General features: G+C 38.1%; 1 protein-coding gene across 1 annotated transcript in view; it reads left to right on the top strand.

The window, feature by feature from the left end:
* The first annotated feature begins 1675 nt into the window (after positions 1–1675).
* The window catches only part of Galntl6 (polypeptide N-acetylgalactosaminyltransferase like 6), a 750388-nt gene continuing 729678 nt past the window's right edge, over positions 1676–22385 (top strand). Inside the window, 2 exon segments of the mRNA XM_051169799.1 lie at positions 1676–1714; positions 2259–2367. Coding sequence (XP_051025756.1) covers positions 1676–1714; positions 2259–2367 — 148 coding nt within the window.

The raw sequence follows: 22385 nt of genomic DNA, 5'->3' as shown, positions 1-22385 counted from the left end.
GTTAGCAATGCCTTTTGGCTTACAAACGATCTGTTACCATTCCTCTCAGAAGTCTGGCAATACGTGGCTCCATATCCAGACTAACAGCCCAGGTAAAATAAATAGTGACATCAAGGATTATGTGTGAAAGCATTTGCTAGTCAGGGGACCTCCCACAACAGTGTCACATCTCTTCATTCCGGCTCTAATGCTTCATGCAGGAATGTCTTTATATTTGGTGCTAGGCTGTTAGCCTTGATCTGGCAGCATTCTAGAAGTGCAGTGGGAAAGGCTACGTAAATTACTAATGCTTTTTAGATAAACTGACATGGAACATAATTTTTCAGTAAATCAAGACATCCAGCCCAGCCCCCAAATGTAACTCAAACCATCATCAAGAATTCAGCTTGCTGCAGCTGGAGGGGGAAGCCAGATTCAACTGCCCCATATAAAAGGTGTCAATCTTTAAATCACTTTAAATCTCACTCTCAGAAGTAACTGATGTCCTTGTTCTTAGGTATTATTGAAAATTTTGTCCTCAAATTCATTAGACTGTCTTGCAAGATATTTTTTTTTTTTTACTTACAAGAAGTTCGTGACAATCCAATTATTTGATTTCCTGATGTATAAGTCTCATTACTGTTCTTTGCCTTGTGGAGAAAGTAAAGATCAACTTTTGTTTGATATGTGTGAATTGGGAGTCACAATGAATTCTCTACTTTAAGTATATCTAAACAAGAGAAATGCAGCATGTCAAGTAACCAGAGAGAGTCTGTTTTTCACAAAATTATTTCAAAGTGTCATGCCAAATTTATTCATCTGCAAGCTGTACTTAAAAATAAACATTATCTATATCACTGTAGGAGTTTTTACTTTTCCCAGTATTTATAAATACTGGGCTGACACAAATCACCGAATGTATACTTTAAATCCAGTTCCATATAATTTTAGCTAGAGTTTGCTAGTGTGCTAGTGTGGTTGTAAATGGTGTCAGTACTTGAGCATGTGCATGTGTGTGCGCGCACACACACACACACACACACACACACACACACACACAACTTATCCTCTATTTTACTGTTATTTTTGTTTTCCTATATGTATACCTTTAATATTTTATGTGTGGACACTGTTAACTTTCTTCTATCTTTTGTTGTTTTTGCTACTACAATAACCAAAACAAAAACAAACTAACTAAAATCTGAACTATGAAAGAAAAATTCTTTCCTCTGAATTAACCTCTCTTGTTGTTTTAAAGCATATTTGATTTCTATCCATTCAGAATAGTGCAAGCTGTAAATACAAATTAACGGTAAATAAGGACACTGAAAACAATATTTAATACAAAGATAAGATATTGTGTTTGCCTTGGAAAGCTCTAATGAAAAAAAAGTACTTAATTGAAATCACTCATTTTTCAACAAATTGACTTTTCCTACCTTATATAATTTGCTTCTTAATGAAGTTTATCACTTATTTTTGTGACTACTAAGATTGTGTAAATAAATTTGTTTCATAGTATGCTTTGTTTCTAATTCCAAAACATGAACATAATTTGTGGGTTTGGGTGACACATAGATGTGTGTCCTGACTACAGTTTAGGGATGAGTGCCCACTAGAACTTTTAGTGTAAACATTAACTGTACTTTAATAGAAATCAGATGAATACAGTACTTTGGTGTCAATTAAGACCACAATGTCAGTCTCTAAAGAGTGCGTTCAAACCTTGGCTTGGGTACCGTGCTTTCAAAGTTGTGATAATTCTCTTAACTCCAGTCAAATTTCCAGGAAGATGGTGACTTGTTACCCAACACTGCTATAAGAACTTGAGTTCTCTTTCTAAAGTAATTAATATAGTACACATCTCAGAGTCAGCATTCAATGAACAGTTATTAATAATATTAAAAGCCATCTAAACACATTTGACTTACACACAAAACTTTATCAATCACAATTGAGAAATTTGGCTAGTCAATATCTACACATTAAGCAAATGAAAACAAGTAGGGGGAGGGGGTATGCTCAACAAAGTCTGTAGATTAAACAAAATGTTTAATGGTAGGGATTGGTGGAGGGCCATGCTAATTTTAAAGGTTAAAAGTGGTTTCAGAAGGTGAGTTTTTCAGACCAGTAGCAATTGTTTTCATCTCAAAATATTCAGAGGAGCCATTTAATTAACAAATATTCTTGCATTCCCTGCTGTGTGTCCTGTTGTGTTTACCAACCATGCAGAAGAAAATTTCACCCTTTTTATGCTTGAATACTTTTCTTTTCCACAGACATTTCCACTGGGCCTGGGAGATGGGCAATTCTATTCCTGGACAGATGGTCTGAGAAGGAAAGACTGGCATGACTATGAAAGCATTCAGAAAGACGCTTTGCGCTCAGGTAAGGACTTCAGAGTAAGACCAATGCTGATTTTATTTCAGTTCTTCGTTTATCACTTCAAAATTCTCACGTCAGGTTTTCTTCCGCAAGCAGTAAACATGTCTGCCTAATGGGAGCATTGGGGATCCACAATGGACAGAAACAAATGGCTTCGGATTTCACAGACAAAACAAATAATGAGAGGCCTTTTCTTTGCTCCAAAGGAGGCCATTGAAAAATGTGCTCATCCATACTATCTTGTATTTCCAAGCCCTTTTAAAATAACACTGTGGGATTTATCATTGAGACATGAGCCAACTTCACACATTGGGATGACTTATCTAAGTGGCAATGCAAAGCAACTCAGACATGCCACCTATTTTTGGCCTTATAACTGGTTATGGAAATACCATAAATGACAGCATTTCAGAATCTGAAGTTGATAATAATAGGACCAACTAGGTTTAAATTTGGGTAGAGTCCCAGCTTAGTGGTGTGTTTAAAAGAAAGAAATCACAGAAATTTTCTTGTAGAAAGTTTGAACAAAAATGGGAGTTTTGCAATTAAAAATTCAGACTAGTTCATCAGGAGAAATCAATGGGAGGGGAATGGCGTGTGCTAGGACGCCTCATTCTTTCAAGTGGCCAAAGTTACTTTGCTTTTCTCAGTGAGAGTGTCACAGAAATAGGATGAGAACTGTTTGGAAAGATATTTGGACACGAGTGAGGCACTGCATCTGGGTCAAGTCGGAAGCATTCATCTGACTACTCAGTGTGGGGTCATCCTGGTCAACTTTGCACAAACTCATCCCCTCGGGATAATTGCAGAGACAGTGCTACGGTGTCCTGTCATTGTGCAGGGCTGTTCTATGTTGGGTAGAGCTGATCTAATTATAGTTCCTTTCAGTCTCCTCTGGGTCTTTTCTTTTTTTATCAAGCATATCCCACCTCTCTATCTCATTAAAGCAACTTGATCCAAAGGCGATTCCTGTTTTAAAAGAACTGACCTCTTTTAGATACCATCTTCCCTCCATGACCATGAGCCAAAAAAAAAATAAATAAAAAAAAAAAAAAAAAAAAAAAAAAAAAACCACCCACAAAACTGTTTTCCTCACCACCTGCTTCACTTGTTAATCCTCTTATCTCTTATCTCTGTCAGCTTAGTCCACCTGTATTAATCTGACCATCTGTTCCTTGGGCTTCAGGAATCAGAAGGGGTTTTTAAAAAGTTTACTTAACCTTGTCAACTGAATCTGTAAGGAAAAAATAATAACAAAATTATTCCAAAATATTGGATGGATGTTTACTGAATCTTGGAACAAATATGGTAGGTATTAGTCAAGATTTATAAAGCATTGGGTCTTTAAGATTCTATTAACCTAGTGAATAACAATTACCTAACACTGTGTGGAGCTAAATAATATTTATTTCTTCTCCATCTATCTACGCCAATCCTGACCTCAAAAATCATATAATATTTGACTATAGAGTAACTACAGACTTATAGGACAAAGACACACCTGAGTTAAAATTCTAGATATTCCATTCATGAACTACTCAGCAAATCAATTGATACTTCTGATATTCTACCTTGTGGAAATTTTATAATGATTAATTTATAAATGATATGGAAAATAATTGACCAGTTATCTGGACATCAGCTAGTAATGACTGTAATTACTTTTAAATTCTAATTTTATTTATGAGTACATATGCCTGTGAGTGCATGCCCATATGACTGCAGTGCCCATGAAGAACAGAAGAGAGCATCAAAGCATCTGGAGCAGAAGTTATAGGCATTTCTGAGTTGCTCAACATTGGTAGTGGTCTCTAAATTCAGGCTTCCGGAAGAGTAGGAAACACTGTTATATTTTGGGTCATCATTCTAGCCCCCCAAACTGTAATTATTAAATAATGTTAGTTACTTTTACAAGAATGATTATATCTTCTGTTTGTGCAAACAAAATTTGGATACAAACTATATGACTTTCCATTCATACATTTTGTGGTTTATCTATATGTGGACAAAGGGGTATTCAAAGGACCTACTAATGTCGCACTTTTTGATATGAATTAGTTATGTGTTCTTTTAATGACTAATGTCAAGGGTGTTTAATGGCTTGTTAGAGGATACATAGGTATATCCTAACTGAAAGCATTTTAAATAATTCTGATGCATATGAATAGATTATCAAAATTAAATAAGCATCTGTTATACCACATCCAGGCCAAGTGTGTCATTATGTCTCCTCTAAGATGTAAATTTAATGTTTCCTCTCTTATTTTCCTCCATAGCTAATGGTATATGTGTATTTACCCTTAAACAAATTCTGCTTTTTTTTGCTTGTGTTAGAAATTTATTTAAAGTCTAATCATTCCCAATGGTATTTCTTTTCAATTCATAATTATTTTAAAAATTAATCATTGTCAATATGCAAAACCAGTTGATTCATATTTACTGTTGTTTAATTTTCTGTAATATTCTTTTTGTGATCATGAGATGTTTCCCATGTTTTAGATACCATGAATAATCCTACTATAAACATCTTTAGGCATGGTCTTGGGCTAGAAAAAGTATTCTATGGGGAATATATCAAATAGTATATTTATATGTTAAGGAATTCATTTCAGTGACTAGTATATTGTTCTCCAAAATTCTTCTGGCAGTTTCACTTTAGTCAGTAATGGATTGGATTCCCATTGCTGTAACTCTGGTAAGCACTTTTTTCTGCAGAAGTAATTCCCCAATTAATTGTGATAAAATTTATATATAATCTCTACACTTTGAATGTTAGCCATTTTAATGAGATTAATCTCTTATGCTTATTTGAGATTTTTTTATATTTGAGAATTTTTTATAAGTTTCCAAATCAGTTTTTATTTTCCTGTTCCTTATGTATCTACACAGTGCCATTATTTTTTCAGTTCTCCTGGTGGCCTTGATCTCTCTACTCTAAACTGAAATTTAGAACATTGTGAATATTAGAATTTTCCTACTCATATCATTTAGGGTTTTCAGTGTGAGCATTCATAATATTTTTGCATTATGACAATGCCTTAAATATTTTTCTATCACAACATGTTTGGACACCAGTATAATGTTGAACAGATGATGACAATGGCTACCTTTGACTTTGTATGATGTCTACAATAGCAAAGTCAGTTTTTAAAAAAGATTTTATGTAGACCTACCAACTTCTTTATCGATCTAATTTCTTCATTATGCATGTCCTTTGCTACGATTATTAACATGGTTAAATACTCTTTAGCAAACATATTTCTCATGCTTCTTCTGATCAGATTAGCTACAACTATGGATTTATGTTTACTTATATGTATTAGTGTGTGTGTGTACATGCATGTGTGTGTGCATGTGTGTGTGTCTGTGCGCATGTGTGTGTGTGTGTGTGTGTGTGTGTGTGTGCACATTGCCATTTTGTGCATGTGAAGATGAGAGGACAACTTTCAGAAGGAAGTTATCTCCTTCCTGAGTGGAATTGTGGGTTTGAAGTTTGGCCATACACTTTGCAAGGTATCACTTTTAGGAGGTGAACTGCTATGATAGTCTATAAATTTAATTTTATAAAGCTAACACCTGTTGATGTCTTGAAAGAGTGGCTGATATTTTTCCTTTGGTATTTGTGTAACTACATCTTTGGTTTTTTGTTGTTGTTTTGTTTTGTTTTTGCTTTCCCCCCCAGAGCGAACAGGTTTAATGGCAGTTTGCCCAAAGAACAATTCCTTTTCGTCAGCTTCCCATCCACCCCAGAGATTCCTTCATGGACTCAGTAAGACCCACATCTTTGGGTTTTCTAATGGAAGTTACAATCTGAAAACAACGCATTACTCAACAAAATCTGGACATAACATGAAAAGATTAATTACAGAATTGTTTTAAAATTTTAAATACTTTTCTTATCTAGCCTTTTATCTTAACTCATACGTGCTTCACAATCCTTATTGTGGAATAATTTCTTAATAGCCAGCCTTTTAAATAGTTTGAGTGGAGAAATAAAATTATCTCATTATCTCAAGAATATCCCTTTGATTTGTATTTGAAAATTTTTCGAAGAAGGAGACCAGTTTGAAAGTTACTTAAATAATTAAGGCAAGAATTTTATGGTTGGATCAGAATGGCCACCATGTCATTCCAAAATCCTAAGTTTGGAATTAGTTACAGATTTATTTTATTCTCTCTCTTTCTATTTCTCATGTGTATGTGAGTGTGTGTATGTGTATGAGTGTATGTGTGTATGTGTGTGTGTGTGTGTGTGTGCGCGCGCGCGGGCGCATGCAGGAACATGCACAGGTACATGTAGGTGTTAGGGCTGTAGGTAGAGGCTCATATGGTAAACCTGTCTTGTTAATTGCATTCTGGGATCCAAACTCTAGTGCTCATGATTGCGTACAAAGTGCACATAACTGCTAATCCATCTTTCCAAGGCCATAGGCATTTTAATATGAGTAAAATAATCATTTAAAAAGTTTCTTTGAACCTTTCTGTTTGATCTTATCTCTTTGAAATAGATTGTCCACTTGCATATTCATAATCAACCCATAAATTACACTCTAATATTCAATAGTCTTATGAAATTACATTTAACTTTTTTGCTACTTCCTCTTGCCTTAGTCAACACTACTTACACATTTGAATCCATGGAATCTCATCAATTCGTATGGCTTTTTAAATGTTCCATTCACTCAATATGTGATTTAGAGGTCAACTGCAACTCAGAGGCAGAATACTTGCCTAACATGCACAGGACTTCAGTTTAGATCACCAGGACTGAAACTAAAATAGTGACAATTATAAAAGCCATCTATGCCATACTGTGGATCAAGCCTATCAAAGAGTGATTTGAAAATATGAACTAAATGTTGGACAGTAGATACAGTTCTAGGGTGGGCTTTTCCTTTTCATTAGCACTGTGGTTGTTTGGTATAATCCATGAAATTCTTGCTTTGATGAATTAAGCAAGTTTCAAACTGGTCTCCCCATTTCAAAATTCTTGGTATTATTGAGGTAATGAGACAATTTTATTTCTCTGTTCAAAATGTGGAAAAGGCTGGCTATCAGATTTAAAACTAACCTCGAAGCCCCAACATGATCTCTAAGTGACCCATCTGTGACCTCATATGTTGAGTAGTGTGTAGTCTGTTACCCTCATGTTCTCCTTCAATGTGTTGGAAATTTTCCAAGGGTTTTCACTGCCTTCTGAATCCCTTTTATCTATATTGCAAAAACGGATTCATTACGGTCACTAGGTTCTTTTCTCTAAACTCAGAAGGGTCACACACATGTGATCATATGTACAAGCAGTCATTCATGCTTTGTAACTTTTCCCACATTTTTGTAGAGTTTATAGTTTAACATATATATGATATATATATAAATCATTTGTGTGTGATTAATCAATTACAGCTTATGATCCTATGAAATATAATCATTTACCCAAAGTCTCTAAATTACATTATAACCTTGAATTATTTGAAGTGCTTTTTTAACTGTCAGTGTTCCCATAATAAAACAATAGTACATTATACTTGCTATTTCTTTCTTTTGGAGAATGCACCTCTATGCCCCTTAAATGACCTTTAGCTCATGGTCCAAGCAGGTAAAGGGTCACACACATTCCTGTTAATTCCCACAGTAACACATTAAAAGGATATTTATTCAATGAAAATTTGAGAGGTATGAATTGACTTTTTTTTATCAATTTATTCTTGTTACATCTCAATGGTTATCCCATCCGTCCCTTGTATCCTCCCATTCTTCACTCCCTCCCATTTTCCCATTATTCCCCTCCCCTATGACTGTTCCTGAGGGGGATTACCTCCCCCTGTATATGCTCATAGGGTATCAAGTCTCTTCTTGGCAATCTGCTGTCCTTCCTCTGAGTGCCACAAGGTCTCCCCCTCCAGGGGACATGGTCAAATATGAGGCACCAGAGTACGTAAAAAACTCATAGCCCACTCTCCACTCAACTGTGGAGAATGTCCTGTCTGTTGGCTATATCTGGGTAGGGGTTTAAAGTTTACTGCCTGTATTGTCCTTGGCTGGTGCCTTAGTTTGAGCGGGACCCCTGGGCCCAAATCTGCCTATCATAATGTTCTACTTGTAGGTTTCTAGGACCCTCTGGAACCTTCTACTTTGCTATTCTCCCATGCTTCTCTCATCTAGAGTCCCAATAGGATGTCCTCCCCTCTGTCCCAGTTTCCTTGTAAGTGAAAGTTAAAAAAAGTACAATTTTGATACAATTAGCAAGACTGCTGGTCCTCTTTTATTAAGTCATCCTGCAGTTTAAAAGCCCAGGGGTCCTGCTCAAACTATGGCACCAGCCAAGAACAATACAGGCGGTAAACTTCAAACCCCTACCCAGATCTAGCCAATGGTCAGAACATTCTCCACAGTTGAGTGGAGAGTGGAGTATGACTTTCATACGTACTCTGGTGTCTTATATTTGACCATGTCCCCTGGAGGGGGAGAGCTGGTGCCACTCAGAGGAAGGATAGTAGGCTACCAAGAAGAGACTTGATACCCTATGAACATATACACGGGGAGGAAGTCCCCTTTAGTCACAGTCATAGGGGAGGGGAGTAAGGGGAAAATGGGAGGGAAGGAGGAATGGGAGGATATAAGGGAGGGGATAACCATTGAGATGTAATATGAATAAATTAATAAAATAAATTTTTTTTCCATTTTATTCATATTACATCTCGATTGTTAGCACTTCCTCTGTTTCCTCCCATTCTTCCCTCCCTCCCACTTCCCCCCTTCTCCCCTCCTCTATGTCTGTGATTGAGGGAGACCTCCTCCCCCTATATATGCTCTTAGAATATCAAGTCTCTTCTTGGTAACTTGCTATCCTTCCTTAGAGTGCCTCCAGGCCTCCCCATCCAGGGGGCATGGTCAGAAAAGGGGCAACAGAGTTCGTGTAACCTCCGAAGAAAGAGATTGAAGATGGCATCAGAAAATAAAAATTTTAAAAAAGGAAAAAAAAATAAAACCATCATCTGCCATTCTTTTCTTACCTAAAGCAATGAAACAATGTTTATTTTTAATAATTTACTGAAATTTACATCTGAATGGCATATTCTCAAGAAAGGTCATAATGATATTTGTTGGGAGAGGGTCAGTTTTAGAGAAGTTGAAAATTTCACTATTACACATTGGGTTAAAATTAAATTTTAATGAAATATTGCATTTAATAGACATTGTATAAAGTGTAAAGTGAAGTTAAAAGATTCTATGGAGATGTCTCATCTGTATGCCTAAAAATAGAATTAAACTTACCTAAAACTAAATTAACTAAAAATATGCTAGAGAAAATATCCTTCAATCTTACAATCTGAAAATAGCAATGTAGAAACATCTCAGGAGATTTATTAACCTGAAATCCATTTGTATTAAAATATAGACAAAAGTAATTCAGTTGGGGGTGGAGATTTAGCTCAATGGTAAAGTACTTGCCTTGTAATCACAGTGCCCTGATTTAGGTTCTTATAACTGAAAAATAATTCAATTTAGCTATGTGTAAAATTTGTACTATCTCTCTGTTTAGAAAGTATCTACTTCCTAAGGTAAGAATGCATGAATTTTATTAGTCGTATTTTCCTCAGTAGTAAAATACGGTTTGATGATCACACCTATCATAGTTATTTTAAATGGTAATTACATTGTCCAATTAAAATGCTTGTGATGTTCCCTAAATGGTATTTATATATTCATACAACCTTGATTTCTGCTCTTTTCTGACTATAACTTGAATTATCTGTCATATTTTTCTTATGCATTCATATCTAATCAATATAGACAAACTCTTGCAAATGTTTTCCCTGTAGGTGGTGTATTAAATTGTACATCACACAGACATCCCTTTTACTTTAGCATTTGTATGGTATTTTGTGAAATTCTGCCTCATATCTATGTTCCTCTAGTATTATATTCATCATTTATCAAATATCTCTTTCATATGGCACAGTAGTGATCATTATCAAATTGTTTCTGTCTATAAATGTGTATATTCTACAAGGATCATATAGTTAGGTCATAGTCTTTGATCATGAAAAAATAAAATTTGTCCTGCTATGGAAAGAACAATCCTGATTTTTAAAAAAGCTTAAAGACAAACCTATGAACAACTAATGAAAGCAAAGGATGTTAATCCACTGGGACCTAAGAAAACAAAGTTTAAATGGCTATTTTGCCTGAAATTCATCTCAGTGTATTTCTGACTTTATGAAGTTTGGCACTGTTACACTTTGCTTTTCAGTGAAAAGAGAGAAGCTACCCTTGCACACAGAGTTACATATCTGTGTGGCATGTACAAGATTCAGGAAAAAGAGTAAGACAATTGAAAATTGGGTTTTAGTTTTGGATGATCTGGACTATAACATCACCATCATGACCTTAAGAAAGTATAGGAATTGTCACACGATTTATAACAACCCAGAGTCTCCCATGATTGAGAGGACTCATTCATTTGAACCCAAATTGATATTAATGAAATGTATTATATATTTTGTCACAATTTCATAGGTGTGTAAGCCATTACTTAGCCCTTCTATCAAAATTCATATCCAGAGGCTGGCACCACTTTCTTAGCAATGAATTATGAGCCTTCTTGGCCCCATTTCTTAATGAATACAGAAGAGGAAATATGGTTTTATCCACAAGAAAGGCACGATGCCAGCCACGGAGACTGACATGAGAAACATACACTAAGTTTTACTTAATATTCTCTTCCTGAATAGCATTGGGTCCTAAAAGCAACTGTTACTCTGATGTTTTGTAACCACAGACATGTGACACAAATGCCCCTTAAGAATGCTAGAAGCCCAGAACATGGATATTACTATTTGAATTTTCATTTCTCTGCCCCTAATTTGTGTAATAAATTTGTATTATTTATAAAGCATACTTCATAAAATAATAGAAAAAAACAAGACTGAATAGCTAATTTAATTTAGTGAAGTGTTTGATGTGCTGGTATGAAATGACTAGGAGAGCACAATGGAATTAGCATCATCAAGTATTTAATAATGATCTGAATCTCTATGGTGACCAACTGAGCCTTCGGGATCCAACTTTATTACTGGATGAAAATGACTAGATTAATTTATCAGGCATTGGCCTACTTAGCAATCTGGTAGAATTTAGTTGTACTTGTTAATTTTACTGTAGGTATTATGATACAGTTCAATTTATGCAAAAACATTCCTTAATAAGTCACTTGAAATTATGGTAAAAGTTTTGTGATTAGAAATTTAGTAGAATCATATTTACTTTGTAAAGACAAATAATTTTCTGGACATAACAAAAATACATATGATTTTACATATACATTATAATTATTTTTGATCCAAAACAAAGGCATTAAATGTGTAATCCAAATTTGGGATATTATTACTATTATATTTTAAATGAAGACAAGCATTTTTTACATATTCTTTATTTTCTACAATACATTTTTCTCATTTCTCTCTTTCTATATGTATAATGTTTTAACATATAGAGAGTAAGTTCTTATATTTAAATTCATATCACAATTCCCCAGGAAGACAAATATTATTAAACTACTTTTATGTAAATAAATGAATTCAGGAAAGTTGGTATATATATTCACATTCTCTATATATTATCAATGATTATACTATATTATAGACAATCTAGTCAATGACAGCAATATAAATCTTATATTCTTCATTCCTTTAATTTCTTCTCTTTCCTCATATCCACCCTTTGTGCTTACTACACATATAAGCTGAATTGTGCTGTAGTATCTCATCCAACTGCAGGTAACAGGAGGAATACAATATACTATATATTTGACATGTTTTCCACTCCACCAATTCTCAATTCTTCCAATATTCTCCCTACCTTTCTACCCACTATATTTATATCTATATCTATATCTATATCTATACAAATACAAATACACACATATTCCACAAAAACACAAAAATGGGAACCCAAAAGTAAAAGAAAAATATAAGACAAAAAAAAAAGCACTCAAACAAAGAAAAGTGAGACAAAATATCTATAAAAATACCAAATACCATGGAGTTATTTTTGGATTGGACAACTCCTCCAGGGCAAGGGCTATACCCTGAAATGTGCCTGATATACCCAGTGAGACACAATAGTTAATTTTCCTCTTGCCAGCCAGTATCAACTGCAGATAGGAGTCCATGTCCACTTTTCCTTGTCAGTGTTGGGAAACAACCTGGCTAGAACTTGGGCATGCTGCCACAGTCTCTGTGAAATTCATGTGTGCATCAGTTTTTTGTGTCTGAAAGACAGTTTTCTTGAGGTCATCCATCACCTTAGAATCTTCCCACCTCCCCTTTTGCATGGATCTCTGATGAAGATAACCTATCTATGTTCTCCACAGTGACATGAGGGATCATTAACACTCACAACAAAACTGTGATTCCTGTCCTCTGCTTTGCTTAATAACTTCTGTTCTTCTCTCTCAAAAACCTTCCCATGAATCTACGCACCACAGAGGTCTCATGAAACCTCACCAAGTACCAATGCCAGTCTTCTTTCCTCTGGCCACAATGTTGGCAGTGAACGTTTGATAGCTACCCAGCTTCACAAGTAACTGCTACAGGCCCCGACTTTCCACCTCTGTTCCCCTAACATGGTGTATCTGAACATACCCGATGTAGGTCTCATGGGATCCAGCCAAGATGGTCAGAATGCATCCCTCTTCCATGTTGTGTTTGCATCCATTCATCAAGCCAACTAGTTAAAAAAAAAAAAAAAAACAAAAACAAAAACAAAAACCCTGCAGTTTCCTCTTACAGAAAACCTTCAATAAAATAGCTCAGTCAGTCAGTTTCACAAAATTAATCAGCTATTAATTTGTCAATCAAACTGTAAATCGGTATCAAAGAAACACCAACTGCATGCCCTTCTTATTGTTACCACCCTGTAATCAGCTTCCATCCCAAGCTCCTTCACTTCCAGCCACTATGGCTTTCTCTTCATAATAGACTGAAAATATTCTAAAGCAATCAAACAAACCAACTGCCTTAAGTCATTTCCCTCAAGTATATTTGTTACAGTAACAAAAAGCAACCAATAGCAAAGTAGACCTTACAAGGTAGTCCCATTAAAAATACTAACTGAAAGTTATAACATATATATTCATAATGTCCTAGTTTTCCTGAGTGCTTTGTGTCAGGAGTATTTTAGATTTAACATTTTCTTTGACTGATGTATGCATTTCTTCCATTATATCTTCAATGCCTGAGATTCTTTCTTCCATCTCTTGCCTTCTGTTGGTGAAGCTTGCCTCTACAGTTCCTTTTGGAATTCCTAAATTTTTCATTTCCGGAGTTCCCTAAGTTTTTTAAATTGATTTTTTTCCATTTTCATGTGTTTGCCCATTTCTTTGCATTATTTGTGGGTTTTTTTTTCTGGATTCTTTAAGGGGTTTATTAATGTCTTCTTTAAAGTACTGCTATCATCTTTCTATTTTATTTTTTGTTTTATTAATTTATTCATATAACATCTCAATGGTTATCCCATCCCTTGTATCCTCCCATTCCTCCCTCCCTCCCATTTTCCCCTTACTTCCCTCCCCTATGACTGTGACTAAGGGGGACCTCCTCCCCCTGTATATGCTCATAGGGTATCAAGTCTCTTCTTGGTAGCCTGCTATCCTTCCTCTGAGTGCCACAGTCTCCTCATCCAGGGGACATGGTAAATAGGGGGCACCAAAGTTCCTGTGAAAGTCTGACCCTACTCTCCATTCAACTGTGGAGAATGTCCTGTCTATTGGCTAGATCTGTGTAGGGGTTTGAAGTTTATGGCCTGTATTGTCCTTGGCTGGTGCCATAGTTTGGGCAGGACCCCTGGGCCCAGATCTGCCCATCATAATGTTTTCCTTGTAGGTTCCTAGGACCCTCTAGATCCTTCTAATTTGCCATTCTCCAATGTTTCTCTCATCTAGAGTCTCAATAGGATGTCCTCCCCTCTGTCCCAGTTTCCTGGTAAGTGAAAACTTTCATGGGACATGCCCCTTGGGCTAGTGTACAGATATAAGTGAGTATATACCATTTGATTCTTTCTGCTTCTGGGTTAACTCACTCATTATGACCATTTCTAGTTCAATCCATTTGTCCACAAATTTTGGGAATTCCTTGTTTTTTATAGCTGAGTAGTATTCCATAGTGTAAATGTACCACAGTTTCTTTATCCATTCTTCTACTGAGGGACACTTAGGCTGTTTCCATGATCTGGCTATTATGAATAAGGCTGCTATGAACATGGTTGAGCAAATGTTCTTGTTGTGTGCTAGAGCATCTTCTGGGTATATTCCAAGGAGTGGAATAGCTGGGTCTTGAGGAAGCCCTATTCCCAGTTTTCTGAGACAGTGCCAGATAGATTTCCAAAGAGGCTGTACTAGTTTGCATTCCCACCAGCAATGAAGGAGTGTTCCCCTCTCTCTACATCCTCCCCAGCATGTGAATTTTTTATTTTAGCCATTCTGATGGGTTTAAGATGGAGTCTCAGAGTTGTTTTGATTCTCATTTCCCTGATGATTAAGGAGGTTGAGCATTTCTTTAAGTGTTTCTCAGCCATTTGATATTCCTCTGTTGAGAATTCTCTGTTTAGTTCCAAGCCCCATTTCTCAGTTGGGTTATTTGGTTTGGTGGTGTTTAATTTCTTGAGTTCTTTATATATTTTGGATATTAGACCTTTGTCAGATGTAAGGTTGGTGAAGATCTTTTCCCAGTCTGTAGGCTGTCACTTTGTTCTCTTGACAGTGTCTCCTGCCTTACAGAAGCTTTTCAGCCTCATGAGGTCCCATTTATTAATTGTTGATATTAAGGCCTGGGCTGTTGATGTTCTGTTCAGGAAGTAGTCTCCTGTGCCAATATGTTCCAGGCTCTTTCCCACTTTTTCTTCTAACTGATTTAGTGTCTCTGAATCTATGTTGAGGTCTTTGATCCACTTGGATGAATTTTGTGCATGGTGACAAATATGGGTCCAATTGCTTTTTTTTTTTTTACACATAGACATCCAGTTAGACCAGCACCATTTGTTGAAGATGCTATCCTTTCCCATTGAATATGTATGGCTTCTTTGTGAAAAATCAAGTGACCATATGTGTGTGGATTCATATGTGGTCCTTTGATTCAATTCCACTGATCAACCAGCCTGTTGCTGTGCCAGTACCATGCCGTTTTAATTACAGTTGCTTTGTAGTACAGCTTGAGATCAGGTATGGAGATTCCTCCAGAGGATCTTTTATTGTACAAGATTATTTTAGCTATTTTGGGTTTTTTGTTTTTCCATATGAAGTTCAGAATTGAACTTTCGATGTCTTTAAATTTTTGTGTAGGTATTTTGATAGGGATTGCATTGAATCTGTAGATTGCTTTTGGTAAGATGGCCATTTTTGCTATGTTAATTCTCCCAATCCATGAGCATAGAAGATCATTCCATCTTCTCATGTCATCTTCAATCTCTTTCTTCAGAGTTTTGAATTTCTTTCAAACAAGTCCTTTACTTGCTAGGGTAGAGTAACTCCTAAATATTTTATATTGCTTGTGGCTAACATGAAGGGTGTGGTTTTCCTAATTTCTTCCTCTGCATGCTTGTCATTTGTGTATAGGAAGGCTACTGACTTTTTTGAGTTCATTTTGTATCCAGCCAATTTGCTGAAGGTGTTCACTGGCCTGGATGGCAGAAGGTTAGCCCTGTAGTTTTGGACTCTCACAGTCAGTGATCCCCAGCTCCCCTATACTGTGGGTCCTGTAATCATCCTGGGTCTCTGAATGTATGTTGGGTCAGGCCAAAGTGTCCACAGCCTTCTGAGTCCCCTTGTAGTACTGGAGCTCTCCAGGGACTGAAGCAGGTCGGGTGGACAGAGTCTACTGGCCACTCTACTCCCTGTCTCCCTGATATTTCCTTAGTCCCGGAGCTTTGATGCTCTGCTGGTCTTTGGTTCCCAGTTGTGCTTTAGGACCCAGTCCACTTGCAAAGTCCAGGTTATTGTCACAGGGCCCAAACCGCACACACACTCAGTTCAGTTCATGTCTCTGGACCCAAACGGGTCTTGGGTCCTAATCCATGCACTTAGTCCAGTTAGCATTGAGTCCAACCAGGGTCTCGGGCCCAACCTTCACACTGAGCTCACCAAGTTCAGCTAGAGTCTCAGGCCCCAAACTTTCCACCGAGTTCAGTCAGAGTCTCACGGCTGGGATTGCCCGCCAAGTCCAGCCAGGGAGCTTAGGCCCAAACCACATGCCGAGCTCAGCTAGATTCTCAGGGCCCAAACCACCTGCTGAGTTCAGCTAGGGATTCTGGGTCCAATCCACACACCGAGCTCAGCCAGGGACTCTAACCCCAAACTGTGCGCTGAATTCAGCCAGTCTCAGGACCGGGACTGCACGCAAAGCTCAGCTAGAGTCTCTAGGCCCAACCTACCTGCCAAGTCCAACTAGGGACTCTGGGCCAAAACTGTGCGCTGAGCTCAGCTAGAGTCTCAGGGGTTGAACTGTGCGCTGAGCTGAACTTGGGTCTCAGGGTCCGAACTATGCTCTGAGTCCAGTTTGGGTTTCAGGGCACCAAGTTGAGCTTGGGTCATGGGGCCCAAACCACATGGCATGGCCCAAATCGTGCCCCTCACCCACAGCAACTCCCACTGGCCACCACTCTGGTGGGCTCTGCCAGAGGGCTCCCAGCTGCAAACCTCAGCTGCCACCACTGCCACTCCAATCCAAGAAAACCCGCGCTTCTGCCATGTGCAAGGGCATGCAGGTCCTCTGCACCCTGGTCACTTCGAACCATGGAGCATTCCTGCTGCAGTGGTGTGGAGACCTTGGTGTTTTCTGGTTCAGAATTCTGTGCAATTCCCTAAATCATTTACTGGAGCTTCTAAACATGGTCCACACTGCTTGCCACCATCTTGGATCCCTCTTAAATCTAGATTTTTAAAGCTAGTTGCTACGTCTTTCCCTTGATCGCCTGAGATGTCTCAGACACTGACAAGTCTTGCTTGGAGCTCCCAGAAGAGAATTGCTGTGTTAAGGTGGTAGAGACTGCAGAGGTTGCTGTGCAGCAACCTCTCCAGGCCCTTCAGGTGAAATTATGTGCTGCTATCATCTTCTTACTGGTGATTTTAATTTTTTTTTTCTTGTTCATTGTCTATGTTGGAGCATTCTAGGCCTGCTGTGCTCTGGTGGAGACATTGCCCTGGCTATTAGTAATGTTTTTTTGTTTGTTTGTTTCTGTTTGTTTGTTTGTTTTTGTTTTGTTTTTTGTTTTTATTCTGACAAAATAGGCATATGGGTTTGACATGCTTTACTGGGAGTTCCAAGTAAAATGTCCTTTGAGTCTTGGGAGTGACACTTAGGAATGAGGATAGGCTAGGTATCTAAAGGATTTCACAGGAGGGAAGAGAACAGCATGTTCAACCAAAATCTGCTTGTTTTGTCTCCTTGGAATGGGGGAGAAAGCAGTGACGACACATCATCTTAAAGGGTCTGAGATAGTATTGGGCATGCGGCAGAGAGGGGGCCCTGGATGTAGAGAAACAGAAAGAGAAAGGAAGATTTACATCCCACCTGTTTTCTTGACAGTTGTGGTCTCTGATCTAGGTCACATTGCCTCTGCAGTTGCAGCCTGGGACAAAACAAGTAGGGAGAGGTAGATTAGGAGGGGAAGAGCTGCTGCATGAACAGGAGATGTGCGCAGAGGGAAAAGGTAGGCTCTTGCTGCAGACTTCTGTTGCCAGGTAAGGATGAGACTACAGGGTTGGTTCTGGAGGAGAGGAGGGAGTTGTGGAAATCTTCAGCTAGCTTTCCTGTGTGCCTGGCCTGCTCAGTGGACTGCTCACAGGCAATGTCTGCTGGAGTTGGAGGCTAGAATAGTGAGCTATGTTGGGGAGAAGGAAGGACAAGGGGGAAATCTTTGTGGTCCATTGGGGATGGAGTCAGAGAGGAAAAGGGGAGACTGAGGCAGGTTTTTTGCTACAGACCTGGGCACAAGATTTGTGTGTTGGATTTAGAGGAGCAGAAGAACTCTGCATCTGCCATTGGCCTACTTGTTGCTCTTGCGGGAGCAGCCCTTGGGTTGGTATGGGTGCCTGTTGGGGTTTGAGCATGGAGATTTTAGAAGAGCAATGTTTGTGGGATCCACAGAATGAGGATACAGGCGTGAGGAGAGGCTACCCAGGTGTGCTGCTGCAGTGCTGGGAATGAGACTGGAGGATTGAATCTGAATGAGCAGAGGGGAGGAGCCAGTAACCTCTTCTTAAAGTATATGATGTCATTTGAGGGAAACATTGTTTATGCTTTTTTACAAAAGATTAAAAAAAAAAATAAAGCCAGAATAGAAACAACTGTGCCATAAAGGCTTTAAAACCAATTTGTTTTACAGTTTCACCCTTAATGCATGTATTTCATGGAGCAGTGATTGTCATTTCCAACAAGAAATGAGGCAAATAGTATGAAGTCCAGAGAAATTTTGCTTAATATATTTAGCTGCCTGCATTATAATTAATTAAGATATTTTCTAATAATCTAGTTTCACTTTAGAAAAAGTTTCTTATTTCAGACATAATTTTACTTAATATTTATTTGGGTTTATTTACTTATTGGGGGAGGGGCATACACATACGATGTTACAAAAGTGGAAATCGGAGAACAGCCTGAAGAAATAGATCTCCGTCCACCATGTCTTCCAGTAGAATGAACTCAGATCCTCTGTGTTGACAGTAGTTTCCGTTACCAGTTGAACCACAGCACCAGCACATTCACAAGGTATGACTTTCAGAGTACTGGGACTTACATGATTGTGTTCATATTCTTGATCAGTTATGGAATCTATTCAGTCCTTTTCCTAAAATAAATTATTACAAAATTGGATGACAAAAATTCAAACATAAGATAAATTAATTTGGCACTGCAATGCATCTCCTAACAGCTGTGCTAAAGGCTCTCATGGCCTTAATAATTTCATGTTTTAAGCCATTGTTTAATGTCAAAAGAGACTGTAAGATTCCTTCCTCCCCCCCCCCCCAGAGAGTTGGTATTTCACACTAAAATTCCTGCAAATATGCAATTACTCTATCTCTGACAAAAGCACTTAGAACACTGCTTAATTTAGTCCTCATTGGCTTGACAGTCCTCCAGTGCTTCCTGTCATTAGAGTCACCACAATGTAGCTTATAGGTGCATGAAAATAGTTTCTTTCCACTTATATTTTAAATTACTTGACTGCCAAGTAAACAGAAAAATAATCAGTTGAGCCTCTTCTATTAGTCTAAAGAGCTCAAGATAACAGTGGTTTCTTAAATTAATAAGAGAATAAACTAAATATCTTATTTTATTTTTAAACTGTAACACAAGAATTTTCTTTTTTTCACTTTTTTAAGTACTTTATTTAGATTACATCTCAATTGTTATCCCCTCACTTGTATCTTCCCATTCCCCCCTCCCTCCTTCCCTCTTTCACTCTATTCCCCTCCCCTATGTCTGTGACAGAAAAAAACTCCTCTCCCACCATAAGATCACAGCCTATCAAGTCTCGTCTCGATAGCCTGCTTATCCTTTCTCTGAGTGCCAACAATCCTCCCCACCAAGGGGAAGTGGTCAAATATGGGGCACCAGAGATTATTTCAGAGTCAGTCCCTCCTCTCCACACAACTTTGGAGAATGTTCTGTCCACTGGCTAGATCTGAGTAGGAGTTTTAAGTTTACTGCATGTACTGTCCTTGGTTGGTACACTAGTTTGAGCAGACACCCCTGGATCCAGATCCGTCAGCCTTAATGGTCTTCTTGTAGGTTTCTAGAACCCTCTGGGTCCTTCTACTTTCCCATTCTCCTATACCCCTCTCACATGGAGTCCCAATAGGAAGTATCGGCATCTATCCCAATCTCCTGCTAAGACTTTCAGGGGACATCCCTGTTCGGCTAGCATCCAATTATAAGTTAGTATATACCATGTGTGTCTTTCTGGGTCTGGCTTAACTCACTTAATGATACGATTCAATAGAAATAGAAACCAAATTGATATAGACGTTGTTGTGGTTGGCTTAATGTTACACATATGTCTTAGCTGACATTGGTGACAGAGCAGCACTGGACGCATACTTGTTGGCAAAGCACATTCAGATAGCATGACGCAGGAGGGACTGTTGCTGGACGTCACTGCAGTAGTCCATTGGGATACTTTACCAGAAGTGAACACGAATAGAAAGAAAAACATTAGAGAATGGAAAGAAAGCTTCATAGTGAAGAGCTCTCGCTGCTTCATCCTGACAACTGGAGTTCAGTTCCTACCCAGCACCCATTCCAGGCAGCTCACAGACACCTGGAACTCCAGCCACAAGGGATCAACACCACTGTCTGGCCTTCCTGAGGCACCTGCACACAATATGTGTGCATACAGTTACACAGGACCATGTGCACATTCACAGGTGCGCGCGCACGCACACAAACACAAGTCAAACCAAAAAAAGCCTTTTGTTTTAAATAAAGCTGCTTAACTACGGACAAAAGCTGCAGACCCTCAAAGTCGTCAAACGTGGGTTTTTAACTCCACTACTAACATGATTTACTTAAGAATATTGTGTGTGTGTGTGTGTGTGTGTGTGTGTGTGTGTGTGTGTGTGTGTGTGTAGTAGTACTAGTAATAGTAGTAGTAGTCTAGCACCTGCCACTTGGAAGGAACTGTGCTGACCCAGCCAGTTCATTTCTTCCACTACATGGATCTAGGAAGTGAACTCAGGTGGCAGGCTGGGCTGGAAGCTCACTAAGCTTTCTTGCTGTCCCCAGACAGACATTTTAACATCAATGGTTAAACTATAATTAACCCCAAAACTCATATATATCATCTAAATTAACTGGTCACGGTCCCAAATTTGTGTAAAACCCAAACATTTTGAGTGCTATGACACCTGAGCTTCTGGGGTTTCTGTCCTGATTTAATCCTCTGCCTACGGAACATTACTACACTCTGCACAGCTTGTGTTCTTTCCTTAACCCTTGGGCCAGTTCCGATTGTTTCCAAGTCCTTTCCAGTGCATTTCTGTCTTGTCATTTGGATGAAAGACATTATGTAACTATCACATTTCTCCTCACAGAGCACATGATGCCTTCTGATTCTTTTTAAATAAGAATGAGATGATAGAACAATTGAACAACCCCCACCCCTGACTCTCAAGGTTACGCTCTCTTTATAGCTGTGGCCTGTTGTTTGTATTCACCTCTGTGGTCCTTGACAAGGAATTGCTGTTTTTATGGTGAAGTGTAGAAAACAGCTTTCCACACATATTCGGCAAAGCTGTAAAATTAAATAACTTTGCCATTTGACACTGATTAGCTTGTTTATGCTTAGTAAACAGGGAACGATGTCAGCATAATGCACCAGCCATGTCTGTTTGTTCATGTCTCGGCCGACATTAATATTTTAAGGGATTAGAGCAGGCTTTCTCAAAATTAAAGAGAAACCTTAGTAATATAGGGCATTCATAATTAAAAAATAAAATCTCAAAAGTCTTCTTATAAAGCAGCCTGTTTCATGGCAACAAGGACTGTCTTGCCTTGTACAAATATTTATTTGAGAGTATCGAGAATAAACAGCTGTAAATAGGTCAATGGATCCCCTCTAGACCTAAAAAATGACTGACTGAAAAGTCAAGATCACCGATTCTCAACCTTCCTAATGCTGAGACCCTTTGAAACATTTTTTCATGTTGCTGTGACCCCCAACCATGACCCCCAACCATAAAATGAATTTTTGCTGCTACTTCATAACTGTAATTTTGCTATTGTTGTGAACTGTAATGTAAATATTTTGAGGGACAGAGGTTTAACAAAGAGGTTGTGACCCACAGGCTGAGAAAGAAGGGTCGGCACCATTACTCAGTCCTTTTGTTTGCATAAGGTGTATCTTTAATATAGTGAGTGTATTTAAATGTGCATACCTTTAACAGAGAAATATTAACATCAAAGTTTGGCTGAAAGTTTACTGTTGTTACATACAAGCAAGTGGTAGTGACTTGATTTTTATTTAGA

Source organism: Acomys russatus, chromosome 27 (genome assembly GCF_903995435.1).
Source record: "Acomys russatus chromosome 27, mAcoRus1.1, whole genome shotgun sequence".
Lineage (NCBI taxonomy): Eukaryota > Metazoa > Chordata > Mammalia > Rodentia > Muridae > Acomys > Acomys russatus.
Note: the sequence above shows the minus strand (reverse complement) of the source record. Positions and strands in the feature narration are given on the sequence as shown.